At 42.9% G+C, this 19037-nt stretch overlaps 1 protein-coding gene across 1 annotated transcript in view; it reads left to right on the plus strand.

Moving 5' to 3' along the window:
- Window positions 1-19037, plus strand: part of LOC126455080 (mucin-2-like) — a 115668-nt gene that overhangs the window by 27180 nt on the left and 69451 nt on the right. Inside the window, exons 2-3 of the mRNA XM_050091148.1 lie at window positions 185-278; window positions 7806-8152. Coding sequence (XP_049947105.1) covers window positions 185-278; window positions 7806-8152 — 441 coding nt within the window. The remainder of the gene's footprint in view (window positions 1-184; window positions 279-7805; window positions 8153-19037) is intronic.

A 19037-nucleotide genomic window follows, 5' to 3' on the forward strand; every position in this document is an offset into this window, starting at 1 on the left:
ATTTTCTTTCAGTTTTAACGAAATTCCCTCTTTTTGTTGCTTCTACAGTGGTTTTCTGCTTTCCCAATCGAAAACGTGCTCTGTCAGGTTCACGACACCCTACTTTCAGCCTATCGATTTTCGTTATTTGTGTCCTGTCTTATTCTTTATCTTGAATCTCAGTTTATTCCATTTCATGTTGCAGCAGCGATGCTACTGCCCCTGGTGTCGTCGTTACCGCAGCTGAGAGCAGACTCGCAAATCGTGTTCAGCGCAGACGATGACAGCATCGGCCCCAGGTAACCTCTCCTAGTACGTATAATACACATATCAAAAAAAGTTTTGATCACCTCGGTTCCGCGAGTTCCGGAACCTGTACAGAAAATTGGAATAGAGATCAACATAAACATTAGTTCCCACACATTGCATGTTGTACCACCATACAGCGAGACCTTCAGAGGTGGTGGTCCAGATCGCTGTACACACCGATACCTCCAATTTCCAGTAGTACGTCCTCTTGCATTGATGCATGCCTGTATTCGTCGTGGCATACTATCCACAAGTTTATCAAGGCAATGTTGGGCAAAATTGTCCCACTCTTCAACGGCGATTCGGCGCGGATCCCTCAGGGTGGTTGGTGAGTCACGTCGTCCATAAACAACCCTTTTCAGTCTATCCCAGGCATGTTCGATAGGGTTCATGTCTGGAGAACATGCTGCCCACTCTGGTCGAGCGATGTCTTTATCCTGAAGGAAGTCATTCACAAAATGTGCACGATGGGGGCGCGAAGCGAATTGTCGTCCATGAAGACGAATGCCTCTCCAAAATGCTGCCGTTATGGTTGCACTATCGGTCGGAGGATGACGTTCACGTATTTTACAGCCGTTACGGCGCCTTCCATGACCACCAGCGGCGTACGTCGGTCCCTTATAATGTCACCCTGAAATAGCAGGGAACCTGCACCTTGCTGCACTCGCTGGACAGTGTGTCTAAGGCGTTCAGACTGACCGGGTTGCCTCCAAACACGTCTCCGACTATTGTCTGGTTGAAGTCTTATGCGACACTCTCTGGTGAAGAGAACGTGATGCCATTCCCGAGCGGTCCATTCGGCATGTTGCTGGGCCCATCTGTACCACGCTGCATGGTGTCGCGATTGCAAAGATGTATCTCACCATGGACGTCGGGAGTGATGTTGCGCATCATGCAGCCTACTGCGCACAGTTTGAGTCGTAACACGACGTCCTGTGGCTGCACGAAAAGCATTATTCAACATGGTGGCGTTGCTGTCAGGGTTCCTCCGAGCCACAATCCGTAGGTAGCGGTCATCCACTAAAGTAGTAGCCCTTGGGCGGGCTGAGCGGGCCTTGTCATCGACAGTTCCTGTCTCTCTCTATCTCCTCCAACAACATTGCTTTAGTTGTCTCCGAGACTCCTGGACACTTCCCTCGTTGACAGCCCTTCCCGGCACATAGTAACAATGCGGACGTGATTGAACAGCGGTATTGACCGTCTAGGCATGGTTGAACTACAGACAACACGAGCCGTATACCTCGTTCCTGGTGGAATGACTGGAACTGATCGGCTATCAGACCCCCCTCCGTCTAATAGGCGCTACTCATGCATGGTTGTTTACGTCTTTGGGCGGGTTTAGTGACATTTCTGGACAGTCAAAGGGACCGTGTCTGTGATACAATATCCACAATCAACGTCTATCATCAGAAGTTCTTGGAACCGGAGTGATGCAAAACTTTCTTTGATGTATGTATTTTGATCAGTCTTGTGACTGGTTCGCTGCTTCGATGAGGCCCACGACGAATTCCTCTCTCGCGCCAACTTCATCTCAGAGTAGCACTTGCACCCTATAGCCCTAATAATTCTTTTTATGTCTTGAAATCTGTCTCCACCTACAGTTTTTACCCTCTACTGCTCCCTCTAGTACCATGGAAGTTATTTCCTGATGTCTTAACACATTTCTTATCATCGTATCCCACCTTATAGTCAGAAGTATGTTCCTTTCCTCTGTGGAGAAGCTCTTCTTTCTTTATCTTAACAGGCTGTCTAATTTTCAACAACCTTCTGTACTAGGGAAGACCAGATTTGGTCAGACTTATCGTGTTTAATAGGGTTTAGTTCAATTAAATGTTTATTATAGTATAACTTAGTACATATACTTGCAACTCAACATTACATTTAAGAGTGTAAAATTAGTGCATATAGGCTCAACTCGGGTGCATTAGCGTATCACGGGTATGGGCAGGCTCAAGCACTTATGGGAGCACAATTTCGCATGTCGTAGAACACAATAACGAGTGAACAAAACACACTACTAAAATTATCAAAATATTTTTATTCGCAGTAAACAGGCTTGCTTATGCCATTTGAGTAGTAGTAAAAATATTTGATGAACTTCCACCTGTTCTCATAACATTCGTCGCAAGCTTACCTTTTACATCTAAGGCGCTGGATCCATTCTTGATTTATTTTTGATTGGTTGCATCGTTTTAACCAGTAAATATAAAGGCAATTTTCAGCCTCTTCAACAGACTGCTATAGGTTAGAACAGAAATGAATGAATGGGACACTACTTTCTTTGTTAAGCTTAAGCGGTAACTTTCTGTAAGCTTGCTTTGTACATCCTTATATACTACATATATACGCTTTTATAATACAGGGGCCTGTACTTGGCATAAATAAGTTCCGAAACTGGAAAAAAAGAGGCGAGGCGCGTCTAGAGCGTACACGTTGGTACCCGAAAGATGGTGAACTATGACTGGCCAGGACAAAGTCAGTGTAAACCCTGATGGAGGTCCGTAGTGATTCTGACGTACAAATAGATCGTCGGAGCTGGGTACAGGGGTGAAAGACTAATCGAACCATCTAGTAGCTGGTTCCATCCGAAGTTTCCCTCAGGATAGCCGGTGTCGCGCGGGTCTCATCTGCTAAAGCGCTTTCACAATAAAATAAAATAATATCTTAAAGTGCACGGCTGTTGGTTAATTTTACTGACATTGACAATTACTTAACCAATCGATGTCCCCTGGCCGTGATCGACCAACAGAGATTGAATGGGATATTCCTTGAGAAGAGGGCCGCTTGCTAACAGACGCTTTGCAAATGTTATTTTGTAAGAGGACTTTGAGAGGAAGGAGGAGAAACAACATGATAGAAGAGATAAAGAGACGAGGAAATTACGCAGCCCTGAAGAGGATACCAGAAGACAGGAGAGCATGGAGAGCTACCAGATGAAAACCTGCATTTGGGCTGAACGTGAAGGATGACATCAGAAGTGTGGGCTATCAAGTTTTTCCTTGTTTTTGCTTTTAGAAATTTCTTACCCTTATCAGGTCTTGCGCTCAAAGAATGAATTCTTTCTGCTTGCATTTCATTAGGTTCAAATAGCTTTCATAGCAATTTCTGCCTTTTATTCTCTTGCCCCTTCACTTTTTTAGACTGCATTTCCAAGTACTGTTGTCTTAAAGTTTCTTTGACTGGAGTACCAGAATGGCAATGTAAGGTAGTGTGTAAAGGTGCCCCAATAGAACTGCGTAAACGTGTCCCGTCTCCATGTTTGAATTATCTTAAAATCTACAGCAGTAACTTTCAGGCTTTCACATCTCTTAAAGCAGAATAATCTCCTGTAAACTAACATTCATTCTAACACAAAGAAAAGACGAAGCACTACGAAGGAATTATCTGAATGGGATGGAAATCGAGAGATGTGATTTACACGCATAGACAAAAAATTGATTAAAATTTCAGAAAAATTGTAAAGAGCTTGACAAACTGAGCAAATTGATAATGCGTTGGCCCACTTGTGGTCCTTGTGCAAGCAGTTACTCGGCTTGTTGTCGACGGAGTTGCTGGATGTCCTCCTGGGGGATATCGTGCCAAATTCTGTCGAATTGGCGGATTAGATCGTCAGATCTCGAGATGTTTGCAGGGCCGTGCCCATAACGCTCCAAAAGTTCTTAATTGGAGACAAATCCGGCGACCTTGCTGGCCAAGTAAGGCGTTGGCAAGCACGAAGACTAAGCAGTAGAAACTCTCGCCGTGTGTTGCTAGGCGTTATCTTCGTGAAGTGTGAGTCCGGTAAGACGTGCCATGAACGGTGCGTAGAATATCGTCGACGTACCTCTGTGCTGTGAGGGTACCGCGGATGAAAAGCAAAGGGAACCTGCTACCAAAAGAATTCGCACCCAGACCATCTCTCCTCGTTGTAGGACCGAATGGCATGCGACAGTCAGGCAGGTATCGCACTGCTGTCTGGGGCGTCTTCAGACACGGCTTCAGCCTGGAAACGCATTGACTGGAGTAGAATCGTCTTAAGTTATAGTCTCGCTTCGAACTGAGCCCCGAAGATCAGCAAAGACGTGTCTGGAGACACTCCTGACAGCTACGGGATACCAATCTGACGGTCCCCTGCCATACGGTTCAACAATCGGGCGTGACGGTCTGGGAAGCCATTTCTTTTTCACTGGTTGTCATCGATGGCGTCTTTACAGCGCAGCCGAACGATATGCTACGCCCCGTTTTGTTGCCCTTCAGTGCAAGCGAACATGGGGTGACATTTCAGCAAGACAATGCCCTCCTGCACACAGTGAGAATTGCTTGTCTTCATGCTTGCCAAGCCCTACCTTGGCCAGCAAGGTCACCGGATCTGTCTGCAATTGTGAACGTTCGGATTATTATGGTTCAAGTGCCTCTGAGCACTATGGGACTTAATTTCTAAGGTCATCAGTCCCCTAGAACTTAAAACTACTTAAACCTAACTAACCTAAGGACATCATACATATCCATGCCCGACGCAGGATTCGAACCTGCGACCGTAGCGGTTCGGATTATTATGGGCAGGGCACTCCAATCATCTCGGTATTTTGAAGATCTAGTGGGCTGAATGGATTCGATGAACTTCGCCGTTTTCGGGATAATCGTTCACAGTTTCTGTATAAAATAATCTACTCTTTTTGAAAGTTGCTTATCTGAATGGATTTCGCCATTGACAGCCCATATCTTCGCTACGGCGATCCCTTGTGCTTGCCTGCACCGCCACCAGGCGGCATCCAACGTAGCCGTGGGCAGTGGTTATAATGTTTTGGCTCATCAGTGTGCATGAAATTTTTTTCCTACACGTTTACATATTAAGTTTGTTCTTTTCTCAATCGATTTGGTTATCTTTCCTATGAAATGACGGAAGTTTGCAGCGTAATCAGTAACAAAAACATTAGTATGTGGAAAGAATTTGCTTCCAAAGATTGTGATACGGGGTATGCAGCCTCTCACTTTAATACTCGACATACCTATTTCGTCAGCGTCTCTTTATAATGTAATTACACAAAATAGAAAGAACATGGTGGCGTAAGTGATTTCATTTAACAATAAATACAGACTGCTGCGAGCGACAAAATTATGAAGACAACAGATAATTCAAGTGCGTATAATGAGGTGAGGAATCAATAGTTTGGAATATTTCGGGAATTTGCTAAATAGTGAATGTTGTGAACGTTTTTGTAAATTCCTTGTTTCGGCATCGACAATAGCAACATTCTTTTCAAAATCAATACACCATCGTCTGTCATGTTTCTGAGGTGGATTATTTCATTGTTTTGGTACACTACATAAACGATGTAGTAAATGGTAGGATTACTGGTAGTATTGGTAACACTTGTAGGAAAGAAACGTGAATGAATGTGTAAGAGAGAAACATGGAGCTGATGGCTTCTCTTTATTATTTTCTTTGTTTGGTTGTCTATTTTGCACATAATTAGAACCACACATCATTCATTGTTAGTTCATTGTGTATTTTCTTTCCTTACGCAATATAAATTGCATTTTATAAATAATAGAAATTAGTTGATCGTTTAGCTTTTACGCTTTTATGTAACCAAAGCAATTACTTTTGATTCACGTACAGCTTACATGCACAAACGTCAAAACATATATATATAATTACTGTTGTTATTCGTACTCAATAGAACGTTCTTCAGGATGATCAAAAGCAAGACTTTCCTGTTATTACTGATAAATGCGAAAGTTGTTTATAAATAGCAGAAACAACTTTACGTAAGTTCGCCAAAGTATTGAAGGGATGTTTTTTTTTTTTTTTTTTTTTTTTTAGCTTTCTGTTTGAGGAAATTGCGTTTTCCGGCGCTGTATGATAAATCCGTATTTTCATACAACGTAGGCTTTCACGGCCGGCATCTTCTTCAGTTAAAACTTCCGGGCTGAGAGGGCGTGTTCAGTACCGCGGAAGATGCCTCATGCAGTTGGAGATGCAATATCAGGGAGGTCTGCTATACACGGACCATTGCCTCTCAGCCTGGAAGTTTTAACTGGAGAATCGGGTTTTATTTTCTTTACTACAACATCCCTCTGTTTAACATTACAAATAAACAATTTTCGAATACTCCCTTAATTAAAGATTGGCAGATTCACGTTTTAAGTGACAGACAGGAGGATAAAGATGTAGAGAGAAAATATTCCATAGGTTATCAAGCGCTTTATACATCCTCACTCAGGTTCTAGACGGTTCACAACTGCCGGTTTTTAGGATAATGTAGTAATACATTGATCACATCCGTAAGGAAAGTGATGCAGTTCCCCACAGTCGTTTAATGAACAAAGTAAGAGCATATGGACTATCAGACCAATTGTGTGATTGGATTGAAGAGTTCCTACATAACAGAACGCAGCATGTCATTCTCAATGGAGGAAAGTCTTCCAAAGTAAGAGTGATTTCAGGTGTGCCGCAGGGGAGTGTCTTAGGACCGTTGCTATTCACAATATACATTAATGACCTTGTGGATAACATCGGAAGTTCACTGAGGATTTTTGCGGATGATGCTGTGGTATATCGAGAGGTTGTAACAATGGAAAATTGTACTGAAATACAGGAGGATCTGCAGCGAATTGACGCATGGTGCAGGGAATGGCAATTGAATCTCAATGTAGACAAGTGTAATGTGCTGCGAGTACATAGTAAGAAAGATCCCTTATCATTTAGCTACAATATAGCGGGTCAGAAACTGGAAGCAGTTAATTCCATAAATTATCTGAGAGTAGGCATTAGGAGTGATTTAAAATGGAATGATCATATAAAGTTGATCGTCGGTAAAGCAGTTGCCAGACTGAGATACATTGGAAGAATCCTAGGGAAATGCAATCCGAAAACAAAGGAAGTTGGTTACAGTACACTTGTTCGCCCACTACTTGAATACTGCTCACCAGTGTGGGATCCGTACCAGATGGGGTTGATAGAAGAGATAGAGAAGATCCAACGGAGAGCAGCGCGCTTCGTTACAGGATCATTTAGTAATCGCGAAATCGTTACGGAGATGATAGATAAACTCCAGTGGAAGACTCTGCAGGAGAGACGCTCAGTAGATCGTTACGGGCTTTTGTTGAAGTTTCGAGAACATATCTTCACCGAGGAGTTTAGCAGTATATTGCTCCCTCCTACGTATATCTCGCGAACAGACCATGAGGATAAAATCAGAGAGATTAGAGCCCACACAGAGGCATACCGACAATCCTTCTTTCCACGGACGATACGAGACTGGAATAGAAGGGAGAACCGATAGACGTACTCAAGGTACCCTCCGCCACACACCGTCAGGTGGCTTGTGGAGTATGGATGTAGATGTAGATGTAGTAATGAGGTAACACCCAATGGATATGCAACACACCCAACATACAAGTAACACAGGCCCGACGTTAACTGACGGAAACTGCTGGGAAAATTACCATAATCGACGTTTACTTATATGGTAGTCTAAGGCAGCCTCAAGTAGTTTTGCGACTCTATTGATGACGCAGCAACTGGTCCGCAGGTTCCTGGCTGGGGGCACGTCAGCTAACGAGGTGGGTCGCAGCACGCGCTACCCAGGCGGCTGGGGCAGGCCCCTTTTCATCACGACAACGCCCAAGCCTGAGCAGCCGCGCCGCCAGACGCGGCCGCCCTACGTCGACTACGACGAGCTGTTCATCTTCGATCGGCCCTCCATGCCCATCGAGTACGTGCCGCGCACCACCAGCCCCGCCACCACCACCGACAGTGGCTCCACGCGCGAGAACTGCAACTGCCCCACCACCAACGAGTACAACCCCGTCTGTGGCACAGACCACGTTACCTACTCCAACCCGGGGCACGTCTACTGTGCCAAGTACTGTGGCAAGAGTAAGTCTGTCATTATACGGAAACATAGTTAAATTAACTGATTTAAGTGTCAGGAAGCCGTTTCTGAAAGTATTTGTGTGGAGTGTAGCCATGTATGGAAGTGAAACGCGAACGATAAATAGTTTAGACAAGAAGAGAATAGAAGCTTTCGAAATGTGGTGCTACAGAAGAATGCTGAAGATTAGATGGGTAGATCATATAAATAATGAGGAGTTATTGAACAGAATGGGAGAGAAGAGAAATTTGTGGCACAACTTGACTAGAAGAAGGGACCGGTTGGTAGGGCATATTCTGAGGCATCAAGGGATCACAAATTTAGTACTGGAGGGCAGCGTGGAGGGTAAAAATCGTAGAGGGAGACCAAGAGGTGAATACACTAAGCAGATTCAGAAGGATGTAGGTTGCAGTAGGTACTGGGAGATGAAGAATCTTGCACAGGATAGAGTAGCATGGAGAGCAGCATCATACCAGTCTCTGGACTGAAGACCACAACAACAACAATTTTCATTTACGTGTTAAGAATCGTCAGTCTTCTGAGCATTCTGACATGACGAATGACAAATTCCTCTGTGGTGCCAACCTCCATTCCGCAGTAACATTTTACCTAATACCCTCAATTATTTATTACATATATTTCAGTCTCTGTATTTTCTCTACAGTTTTACCATATATAGCTCCCTCAAGTACGATAGAGGTTATTCTTTAATGCATTAGCACGTGTCCTATCATCCTCTTCTTCTTCTTCTCAGTCTTTTCTACATGTTCCTCTGCTCATCGATTCTGCAGAGAACCTCCTCATCCATCATTAACCCATCCTATTTCGAATATCCTTTTATGGCACCAAAACCGAAACGCTTCGATTCTCTTCTTATTCAGGTTTCCACAATCATGATTCTCTACCATTCTCCAAAAGTTCCTTCTCAGATATTTGTTCCTGAAATTAAGGCCAATGTTTGATACTAGTTGTCTTCTTTCATCCTGGAATGCCTCTTTCCCAGAGCTGACGTGCTTTTCATCTCCTCCTTACTTCGCCTGTCATGCGTTACTTCCAGCTTAGCGGAATTTCTTCGTCTACTTCGTTGTCCTCAGTTTTGACACGGAATTAACTGCTAATCTCATTTGCGCTACTTCCATCCTCCTTCAGTTATTCTCAAATCATGTTCTGTATCCAGTGGAATGCTGATTCCATTCAACAGATCCTGTAACGCTTCTCCAATTTCACTGAGGATAGCAATGTTACCAGAAAACATCATCATTGACATTCTTCCACAACGAATTTAAAACTGCTGTTGCATTCCCTCTCTCGTCATCAGAAGTAAGTCCGTATGGCATCTCGGGTTGATAAGGCACATCGACACTGTAACCTTTAGGCTGTACAAAAAAATAAATAAATTAATAAATAAAATAATATAAAATACAAAATTAAAAAATTAAAAAATTTAAAAAAATAAAAAATTCGGATTCCCATGCCCGGTAATTTGGAGATTAGCCTCATCTGATGGGAAAAGATTGCCAACAAATCTGGTATCGTTATTTATTCCTCCTTATGGTCTGATGGTTTCAGTTCCTGTACAACTTCACTTTAGTGAATCTTACAGTCTCAGTGGAGAAACCGAGGGGTGGTTGTGAGATTTAGATCTGATGCTGTAGTGAGCTTCCTTTTCTGATTGACGTCCATAGTGATTAAATGTCTGGTGCTTACTGATTGCATTCAGTTTTGATGGTTTCTTGTTGACAGCTGGACATATGTTCGAAATTCTCGGTCATGCCATGATGGCGAAAAAGATGGAACGGGATGATTTCTTCAAATGTAAAGATCGAGCAGCAGCCATCATTGTTATAAGAAGCAAGTGAACTGGTGAAGAGAATAATTGCTCCACGATTATTAAGAAGTTGCGCACAGAGAGATGCCACTACCACCCTTTGCAGGTTGCTGGAGTTGAGTATCGATGAGCTAGCAGTAGCTGATACCATTTAGGCCTTCTGACAGTCAGAACCCCCCCCCCCCCCATCCATTTCTTCAGATACTTAAGGTTAGCACAACAGACTGATAGGAAAACGACCCTCATAAATGTACAATGAATGCCAAGCTTGCAAAATTACTGAACAGCAATACTTTCACGGACTCCCTGGCTATCCATTTAATGGAAAAGTCCAGTCATTAAAAGACTCACACACACTGACTTACACTGATATTACAGGAATAACTGAATTGACTACACTGTGAGTGGCGGTAGTAGGTAGGCATACAAAGGAGTTAGTAAGAGGCACTGCAATGAAGAATGTCGAAGCACATGCACAAGATTCACTGAGGTGAAATGCACTCGCGAATAACCAAACAGTGTGTAGATAATTATTACTCCAATGAATAAGTCGAATATCACAGAGGGGACCCTAATATCTAATGATACCTGATTGGAAATCATCCTGTCCACTCTTGGTTCAATTCAACCATCGATGCGAAGCAGCATTTACACAGTAAGCATCCCGAAACCACATTCATGTCTCGCATCCAACAGAGAAGTCTCGCCCTAGAGATCACAGGAGTGTCTTACACCAGCGTCTGCAGAAGGCTAGAAAAATTTCCATCTCTTGTCTCCTGGCGTTCTCATGAAAAAAAAATTGACATACACAAATACTACTTTCGGCCAGTTTAAGCCAACACAAACGAAAAGAAACGCCTTTCAAAGGTTTTAAACGAATACTGGACTTGTTTGGTGCCAAGGTGTCATGTGATAATGTGGGCAGTGCTTTCTCTCACAGAGATTCTCTGTCCAACATACCCCACACAAATGACTGTGCACTCCTCCCACAGTGTCACAAAGCCACTCTGCCCAGCATATACCACCCCAGATGACTGCACAGCCATCCCACAGTGTCACAAGGCCACTCTGACCAGCATATACCACCCCAGATGACTGCACAGCCCTCCCACAGTGTCACAAAGCCACTCTGTCCAGCACATACCACCCCAGATGACTGCACAGCCCTCCCACAGTGTCACAAAGCCACTCTGTCCAGCACATACCACCCCAGATGACTGCACAGCCCTCCCACAGTGTCACAAAGCCACCCTGCCCAGCATATACCATACCAGATGACTGCACAGCCATCCCACAGTGTCACAAAGCCACTCTGCCCAGCATATACCACCCCAGATGACTGCACAGCCATCCCATAGTGTCACAAGGCCACTCTGCCCAGCATATACCACCCCAGATGACTGCACAGCCCTCCCACAGTGTCACAAAGCCACTCTGTCCAGCACATACCACCCCAGATGACTGCACAGCCCTCCCACAGTGTCACAAAGCCACCCTGCCCAGCATATACCATACCAGGTGACTGCACAGCCCTCCCACAGTGTCACAAAGCCACTCTGTCCAGCACATACCACCCCAGATGACTGCACAGCCATCCCACAGTGTCACAAAGCCACCCTGCCCAGTATATACCATACCAGATGACTGCACAGCCCTCCCACAGTGTCACAAAGCCACTCTGCCCAGCATATACCACCCCAGATGACTGCACAGTCCTAACACAGTGTCACAAAGCCACTCTATCCAGCACATACCATCCCAGATTACTGCACAGCCCTCCCAAAGTGTCACAAAGCCACTCTGTCCAGCACATACCACCCCAGATGACTGCACAGCCCTCCCACAGTGTCACAAAGCCTCTCTGTCCAGCACATACCAACCCAGATGACTGCACAGCCCTCCCACAGTGTCACAAAGCCACTATGTCCAGCACATACCACCCCAGATGACTGCACAGCCCTCCCACAGTGTCACAAAGCCACTCTGTCCAGCATATACCATCCCAGATGGCTGCACAGCCCTCCCACAGTGTCACAAAGCCACTCTGTCCAGCACATACCACCCCAGATGACTTCACAGCTCTCCCACAGTGTCACAAAGCCACTCTGCCCAGCATATACCATACCAGATGACTGCACAGCCATCCCACAGTGTCACAAAGCCACCCTGCCCCACGTATACCACCCCAGATGACTGCACAGCCCTCCCACAGTGTCACAAAGCCACTCTGTCCAGGACATACCACCCCAGATGACTGCACAGCCCTCCCACAGTATCACAAAGCCACTCTGTCCAGCACATACCACCCCAGATGACTGCACAGCCCTCCCACAGTGTCACAAAGCCACCCTGCCCAGCATATACCATCCCAGATGACTGCACAGCCCTCCCACAGTGTCACAAAGCCACTCTGTCGAGCACATACCACCCCAGATGACTTCACAGCCCTCCCACAGTGTCACAAAGCCTCTCTGTCCAGCACATACCAACCCAGATGACTGCTCAGCCCTCCCACAGTGTCACAAAGCCACCCTGCCCAGCATATACCATACCAGATGGCTGCACAGTCAGCCCTCCCACAGTGTCACAAAGCCACTCTGTCCAGCACATACCACCCCAGATGACTGCACAGCCCTCCCACAGTGTCACAAAGCCACTCCGTCCAGCACATACCACACCAGATGACTGCACAGCCCTCCCACAGTATCACAAAGCCACTCTGTCCAGCATATACCATTCCAGATGGCTGCACAGCCCTCCCACAGTGTCACAAAGCCACTCTGTCCACCACATACCACCCCAGATGACTGCACAGCCCTCCCACAGTGTCACAAAGCCACTCTGTCCAGCACATACCACCCCAGATGACTGCATAGCCCTCCCACAGTGCCACAAAGCCACTCTGTCCAGCACGTACCGCCCCTGATGACTGCACAGCTCTCCCACAGTGTCACAAAGCCACTCTGTCCAGCATATACCATCCCAGATGACTGCACAACCGTCCCACAGTGTCACAAAGCCACTCTGTCCAGCACATACCACCCCAGATGACTGCACATTCCCTCCCACAGTATCACAAAGCCACTCAGTCCAGCATATACCATCCCAGATGGCTGCACAGCCCTCCCACAGTGTCACAAAGCCACTCTGTCCAGCACATACCACCACAGATGACTGCACAGCCCTCCCACAGTGTCACAAAGTCACTCTGTCCAGAATATACCATCCCAGATGACTGCACAGCCCGGCCACAGAGTCACAAAGCCACTCAGTCCAGCATATACCATCCCAGATGACTGCACATCCCTCCCACAGAGTCACAAAGCCACTCTGTCTAGCATATACCATCTCAGATGGTTGCACAGCCCTCCCACAGAGTCACAAAGCCACTCTGCTATGCATATACCATCCCAAATGACTGTCCAGCTCTCCCACAGAGCCTGAAAGCAGCCTAAAAGTGCCGAGATGTCAGCTGCATTGTCGTTTAAGATACATATTCAATGTTTGTTGGGGGAAAACAAATCTATGCTAAGAGCACTCGGCCCAGAGGAACTAAACTTTAACTGATTAGGCTGGAAACACACAAGGCGGGAATATTGTCACTTTACTAAAATCCAAACCACTCATGTTGACATAGGAAGAGATGCATCTAACTCTGCATGAAGGCTTGGGATCAAGGCGCCAGTTATTTTTCAGATCGTAGTTATCTATGATATTACTTTAAACATTTCATATTTCCCTGTGCCACCTTGTACTAACGATAGTAGGTATAGACAGACCCAAAGTCCCTTAACTATCCTCTCAATATAACACTTTCATATGATACCTTGCAGCTATTGTGAATGGTTTACTCAGTAATTTTTTTGCGTGTTATAGTTTCTTGGAATTAAGGCTTACTACATGACAACAAAAAATTTTGCTTATGATTGGCTATACACCTACTATAGCTCGGATAGTCTACACACACTGTTTAATGCTAATATATCACAGAGGAACAGCAGAATGTTTTGATGTCTTATTTTATGTTATGCCACTCACAAAAACAGCAAAACGGAATTAACTTATACCAGCTGTTTATTACTAGTAGCCGGCCGAAGTGGCCAAGCGGTTCTAGGCGCTACAGTCTGGAACCGCGCGACCGCTACGGTCGCACGTTCGAATACTGCCTCGGGCATGGATGTGTGTGATGTCCTTAGGTTGGTTAGGTTTAAGTAGTTCTATGTTCTAGGGGACTGGTGACCTGAGAAGTTAAGTCCCATAGTGCTCAGAGCCATTTGAACCATTTATTACTAGCTAGGGTGGAAAAATAATATTACAGCATGGATACAATTACATAAATTGCTCACATTTAGCTCTGAACCAAGACTATTCGGCAACTCGATGTACCTCCAAGCACAGATCACTTGTATGACATAGACATCATGAAATATTATTCATGTTTATGAATAGGTCACAACGGAAATTAGAAAACCGTCACTGAAGGCTTAATGAAGCATTTTGGTTCACGCAAACTGGCAAGATGCTTGATTATAACTACTTATGATGTCAAATAATCCGATTTCTGTTGTTTTTATGGAGTGAAAGAGATGGTATACCACAAGGGTTGACTTTATCTTTATTATACGTTTAACTGTGTGGAGTCTTCTTTCTTTTCGTACTGAACTGTCAAACCTTTCTCAACCATTTGTCCATCAAAGTGGCGTCTAGCTTTCATATGTCATATGTTCTTTGTATACTGCATGAGTTTATAAACTGTAGATACTAATTCTTTATCGATACACCTTGTCTGGATGTTAATGCTGCTGAGAAGTCAGCCATTCTTCTGGCGGAGCTTATTCAACTGATATACTTTGCAGACATGTGCCTAATTTCATGCAATGATGAGTAACAGATTACGTTTGGAGGGAAACTCGACTACTAGATACATCCTTACATCTACCTAGAATTCGAGCTAAATTTTCATGAAATTAACTCACTAAAAAGCGTGTCATTGCAACAATTGTTACACAATACCTCTTTTATTGATATCCTTTCCAATTACTAACATTTAACTTTGCATTAAAGTAGTAGGAAGACATATTATAGAACTAAAAGTCAAAATAATATCGCGAAAGACTTAAAGGGCTTATCGCTAACGTTCAAAGGATTCATCTACTTGGTTACATACGTATTCAATTTACCAGAGCGCGTTAAATACATTGAGATAAAAACAGTGGCGTTTATGAGTGAATAAAAAAAATCATTTTTGGTCAACTCTTTCTACTCTGTATAATAGTATATTCACAAGGATGTATAAATCATGTTATTGGTTGTAAGTCAATTTTCTGTAACGTGCTTATACAAAGTATGTGTCATTAACTTCTTTCCACATCCCAGAGATTCATCTCGTAGGGATTTATAGGAAATGATTCATGTAAAGTAATGGAATTCAACGATAGCAGATGATTAATGCAGCATATTATTAGTTATTACATTTTTTCTGTTGTATTACATTTAATTTGACAAATATTTCTTTGAAAACATTCCAAAAAGCTGAAAGTTTCCTTCTCTTTACAGATGTTGGGATATACCATGTAGGTATCTGCATGATGACGACTACAGAGCCACAAAGGGTTGTCCTCACGTAGCCACACATCAGATGGTGACCACACTCCTGTCATCACCACAAGTCATAATCTCCATATTATTCCAAGGAACGCTTCCAGCATCTCATCATTATTTATTTAAATATTACAATGCCAAAGATTAATTTATTACGTGTGTCTGAGAGAGAGCTTTAAATACTGCACTGTGTAGTAGACTGACATTTTGATATGTGTTCAAAAGAAAGTAAAGAAATCCATGATGTTTTGCTGTTGTGTAAATAATATATTTATTGTGTCGATGTAACTATATTTAACAAATAATTAATAATAAAAAGATGGATCACAAAATGGGGATATCGGTGAAATGATTGCTAGAATGTACAATAGCTTAACTGGTGACATTCCCTGTCTGTAAGAAAAGTCTGCTATCATGAATTGTGCGCAAACCACGTGGATTTAAAATAACGTCTATGGAAATTCACAGCATGTGAATAACTTTCCGTCAAACAGCTAACACAAGTGGAACACATTTATTTATTTCAGTGTGACAGTTCTTACAAAGAAATGCATAATAGGAAGTACTTGACAATGGAATCCTTAACACAGATCTCTGGACGTCTTTCCAAAATTAGATTCGGTTAGCAAGTAGCAGAAATATTCTGGTGGCTTTCAAAATACAGGAAGGAAAACTGAATCTTAGAACTTGAAGTACATAACTCTCAGGAGTAAAAACGATTTGAAAAGGTCAGAGTATATGGACTCATAAGATGAAAATGATGAATACGAATTTACAAATGAAGTGTCACACAAAACACTATACATAAAATATTCCTTTAAAGCACTTTCATAAATTACTTTTTACTAACTTCCTAATAGTTGCACTTGGCTCACAGATATACAAGAAGATAAATATTTTATGAAAGGCGGTGTATCGATTATATTTTAGTGCAGATTACAAATCACAGGTGTAACTACTTCAAATGAATAAAATGAAAGGCTCTGTTGACTTCTGAAAAAAAAAAACAGAGATGGAGATTGTGCTCTGAAATAAGTTTAAGTAAATGAAAATAACAACAGTCATTTGATGGGCTGTTATTTATAGAGTATACACATGCAATATATTTCCTCCAGGGAGGTGCAGATATCACACATTTTTGGTTAACTTGGAATCATATTCCGTTTCACTAAGAATTTTATGAAAAGTAGCCACATCATGTGTTGAATATGTACTGTGGAACAAACAACTTAGTCGAAGTACGTCTTTTTATATACAGGGTGAAAAAATGATATTTTCCTGGTAAATATTTCATGCATCTTAAGACAGGCTACCCAGCTTACATCTTCCCCACACAGGACAGATGGTAGAATTTGGGCTGCCTATCTTAAGGTGAATGAAAAATTTGTGAGAACAATTTCATTCTGCCAACCCTGTATCTAAGAAGACGTATTTCGACTATATTGCCTGCTCAACAATACAGTACAGTATTTCTTGCACCTTAAGACATGCTACTCGGCTTACATCTTCCTCACATGGGTCAAATAATAGAAACTGTGCTGTCTATCTTAAGGTGCATGAAATATTTTCAGGGTCAGTTTTATTTTGCCCATCCTGTACCTTCCCCACTCTTAGAAACTCTGCATTTACTCCAATGAGCAGAGTAGACTACAACGAATTTCTAGGTATCTTCTGCTTTGTTCTCTGTGTGGTACTTGCATTTATGTAAACCAGTCTTCATGACCATCACTCAAAAGCTGGAAGTATCTCTGCATAAAATTTTCATATTCTTGTATATATATATATATATATATATATATATATATATATATATATATATATATGTGTGTGTGTGTGTGTGTGTGTGTGTGTGTGGTATGCCTTTGCATTCCTCACACATCAAGGTGACAAACAGCATCTCTCAAAATAGCTGAATCCAAACTCAGAAGAAAAAAACTGAAGATAAAAGGCTTCAAAAACTAGTGTAACTATGCTTTTCTAGCAGTTGAACCTCAATGTATCTAAATATACTCTGTAAATTGTCCTCTTCAAACATTTTCAGCAGATGCAGTTACATTTGAAGAACTAAAAATCATCAAATAATTTCTTATTTAGAAAATTACATAAACATATAACAGACAAGTCCACCCCAAATATCGCAAATCTCATATTATGCAACATTTTGCATATTAACATGTTAAAAACCGCTGTACAGGAATTACATAATACAAAAATTGAAGACATGTGGGCACTAGTTTTACTGAGATCTTTCAACATTTTTGACTGAATGCGTCGGTGATAACACATATCAGTTTATAAATTCAAAACTACAAAATGCAGTTACCAAAGAAATGGAGAAACGAGGAGGTGCCACATTTTTCAGGAATAGTCATAAACTGAAGAACATGGACATTAAAAAATGTTGGTAGGAGTAGCAAACAAAGTAGGTATTGTGTTGGCAGAAGAGCCAACACCGTATTACTAGAGGAGGCCGAAATGCACGCGTTTTAGCTCACGCAGGCTGGCGTGAGGAGGGAAGGACTATACTGACGTGAGGTCAGGAACATGACAAGGAATTAGAATTCAGAAAGCGGACGTAGCTAGTTTGATACTCAACTTTAATCCATTAATGATGAACGTCGCTCTTGACGGTACATGATTCAGAATGTTATCTGTTAGTAACTGAATATGGCGCCTTGCTAGGTCGTAGCAAATGACGTAGCTGAAGGCTATGCTAAACTGTCGTCTCAGCAAATGAGAGCGTATGTAGACAGTGTACCATCGCTAGCAAAGTCGGCTGTACAACTGGGGCGAGTGCTAGGGAGTCTCTCTAGACAATACCTGCCGTGTAGCGGCGCTTGGTCTGCAATCACTGATAGTGGCGACACGCGTGTTCGACGTATACTAACGGACCGCGGCCGATTTAAAGGCTACCACCTAGCAAGTGTGGTGTCTGGCGGTAACACCACCAGTAGGATCAGATTCTAAATCCTTACAACTATAAGTACATACCTAGCATCTGCAAATAATTTTAATCATACACCACCTTGAAAATTTGTTGGCCTATTTAACAGCGAAAAACGTAAATCTGCATCTTTCTCCCTCGCATATTTCGTTAGTTTATATCTGCCCTTTTACTAAGAAAGGATGACACAAAAAGAGGGTAGTGGTTATACATTATTTTCATCATGGCAGCGACAACAGCAACCGTTACGAAATTGTCTCGAATGAAAAACAGCCCACAGTTGCACTGAATTATGTTTCTTTTAAACCTTGACCATGGTTTCTGCTATAATAATACAGCCTTCTTCAGAAGTCATTCACACTAATGAATGAAAAATGTCTTAGCCCAGCGGCTGTGTCAAGACCAATAAAACAACTTCAACAGACCTAAGCATGTTTCGAACATAACTAAAATTACATGTGGCACCGTATGTATTTTAGTTATGTTCGAAACAGTCTTTCAGTGCTTTTTCAAATTC

Source organism: Schistocerca serialis, chromosome 1 (genome assembly GCF_023864345.2).
Source record: "Schistocerca serialis cubense isolate TAMUIC-IGC-003099 chromosome 1, iqSchSeri2.2, whole genome shotgun sequence".
Classification (NCBI taxonomy): Eukaryota; Metazoa; Arthropoda; class Insecta; order Orthoptera; family Acrididae; genus Schistocerca; species Schistocerca serialis.